The sequence below is a fragment of the Apis dorsata genome, unplaced genomic scaffold (genome assembly GCF_000469605.1).
Source record: "Apis dorsata unplaced genomic scaffold, Apis dorsata 1.3 scaffold_683, whole genome shotgun sequence".
Lineage (NCBI taxonomy): Eukaryota > Metazoa > Arthropoda > Insecta > Hymenoptera > Apidae > Apis > Apis dorsata.
Genome location: NW_006263864.1, coordinates 419,218 through 421,525, shown reverse-complemented (window position 1 = coordinate 421,525; position 2,308 = coordinate 419,218). Strand labels below are relative to the sequence as shown.

The window sequence follows — 2,308 nt, the reverse complement described above, 5'->3', positions numbered from 1 at the left end:
GCGAGCATCGTCTTTAAAGTGGGACAACACCGGCCGATTATACCCGTCGTCGACGGGGGAGGGAGGGTGAATATTTTTACGGAACGTCTGACCTAAAACTAACCCGTCTCCGATTTTGCGCGAAACGTCAACGTTTGGAGGAGGGGAGAGGGAAAAGGAAGAGGGAAAAAAAGGAAAAAATCGTATCGCTGTACACAACGAACAAACACACGATTTTATATAAAATATCCGACCTAAAATTCGAGGCGAGCTGGATGCTAACGAGACATTGGAACAAAGTTTTTTTCAAGCAAACAATTCCCCGGTCGTTTCCGTGCGTTTAATCGTCGCTCGATTCGCTATCGCGGAACACGGATCAAAAAGCCGACGATCGCGTTCGAGTATAAAACACGGTATACGGCGTTATACGCTTGTATTTCGAGATGCAATTTAATTTTTTTTTTCTTCTTCTTTCTTTCTTTCGCGAGTAGCGACGAGTCGTTAATTAAGAATAAATTCTCGTCGAGGGTGAAATTGTTTGATAACAGGCCGTTGGAGGAAGGAATTAATTGCGAATTAACGAGAAATCAAAAAGTTTGCGAGAGCGCGGTTTCGTTTCGCGGAAACCTCTTTTGCCCTCGACCCAACCCTCCAACCGTGTATAATCTCCGCCGCGGCGATTTAAATTATTGTCGTTTCGCAATTAGCTCCAGGAGAGGCGGTGTTTATGTAACTCGTGACAACGAGAAAGAGAAAATTGCAAAAATCCCTTCTGGACGGGTAATGAAGTCGCGGAAACGGAGCAAGGTGTCGCGTCACGCGTTAAAACCGTTTGACGGAGGAAGAAGGGAAAGAAAGAAGGATAATAAAAGAGGGAGGGAGGAAAACGAGGGGTTGGAAAGCGTCATCCGTTGATTTACGACAACACCACGACGCTCCGAACCCGCGTTTCGTCCAGTTAAAAAAAACGAAATTTGTCTGCGTATCTAATGTATGTACGCACGCGTTTTTTATTTTAAATAAAAATATTGCGCGATGGCGTATAAAATAAAGGTAGAAAAAAAAAATAAATAAAAAAACGAATTCAGTAAAACTTTTTTTTAGCAAACGATCGCGAATCGAATTCTGAGATTTTCTGAGATTTCTTTTCACGAAAGAGGGGGGTTATTCGGCGGAGTTATCGAGAGAAATGGAAGAATCTAGTCTAGGGATGGTAAGTATTACGATTCGGTCCCGTTTGACGGCGTAACAACGATCGAGCGGCGTACAAAAGTAGTTTTTATGCGAGCTCACGTTCACCCCTCTTATCGGCTCGAATGAAATATCGCGTTTAATCCTCGGGATCTGATACATCGGTTTAATTCACTCCAAGTAGAATATATTCTTAGCCGGTGTATATACATTGCGAGCCAGTAGGATAAATACTCTCTTATTTATGGCTCCCGATATCCACCTATTTAAAATTCAAAGCGGCGTCCTGCCTGTACCACGGTTTCGTAATACCTCTTTTTAATTATTTCCAAACTTTTTTATCCGATAACGAATCGAAACGAGAGAAATTACCATCTCTTTACGGATATACTAAATCTTTCCCTGTCGTCGAAACTCCAATTCGCACGATTAATCGTGGCAAATCGAATTGATCGAAAGCGATAAAAGGCAAAATGGCGACTTTCGTTTCGATTCGAAAAGAGGCGATGTTACTATTGAGCGTATTTTTTATTTATAAAAAAAAAAAAAGAGTGAAAAAAAAGAAATGCACCTCGACTACGTTCCTTGTTGGTTGTTGCAGTTTTGGTCAGCTTACGTCCCCTGTTCCTCCCAGCACCTCGACTCGGTCCAACTGGCGCTCGAGCAGATCGACCTGATTCGTCGATTGGTCAACAAGCATCCTGAAAGCATGGTCCTCGTCACCACGGCGGAAGGTGAGGCATTTCCCCTTTTCGCAATTCTACTCCTTTGTAACCCAACCCGTGGGCAACCGCCACGTTTTCAAGATACAATATCGATTCGCTTTATGGGATGTTTACACGCAACGGAGAGAAAAAGAAAAAAGAAAAAGGAATAAAAGAAAAGAAAAGCGAGGAGGGGACGAAGAGTCGGCTCGTTTTTTTTTTCCACGCGGTCAAAGGTGAGAAAATGAGAGTAAAAAGATTATCCAGTTACACATTATGCGAAGATAAATTTTCAATAGCGCGCGCGCCACTCGCCTGGCATCGGGCCAAACCGATTCGATTTCTCCCTCCGGGCGAATTGTTATCGACTCGCTCACCCCCCTCTCTCGTCAAAGAATTCCCATCGAAAGCGTGACCTATTTTTTCTTTTTCTT

At 43.2% G+C, this 2,308-nt stretch overlaps 1 protein-coding gene and 1 long non-coding RNA gene across 3 annotated transcripts in view; one reads left to right on the top strand and one right to left on the bottom strand.

Moving 5' to 3' along the window:
- The window catches only part of LOC102677678 (dipeptidase 1), a 51,837-nt gene that overhangs the window by 18,121 nt on the left and 31,408 nt on the right, over positions 1-2,308 (top strand). For both annotated transcript variants that reach the window (XM_031513589.1, XM_006622266.2), the window contains exon 3: positions 1,772-1,904. In XM_031513589.1, coding sequence (XP_031369449.1) covers positions 1,772-1,904 — 133 coding nt within the window. The remainder of the gene's footprint in view (positions 1-1,771; positions 1,905-2,308) is intronic.
- The window catches only part of LOC116186420, a 39,104-nt gene continuing 38,537 nt past the window's right edge, over positions 1,742-2,308 (bottom strand). Inside the window, exon 2 of the long non-coding RNA XR_004151408.1 lies at positions 1,742-1,871. This is a non-coding gene — a long non-coding RNA (uncharacterized LOC116186420). The remainder of the gene's footprint in view (positions 1,872-2,308) is intronic.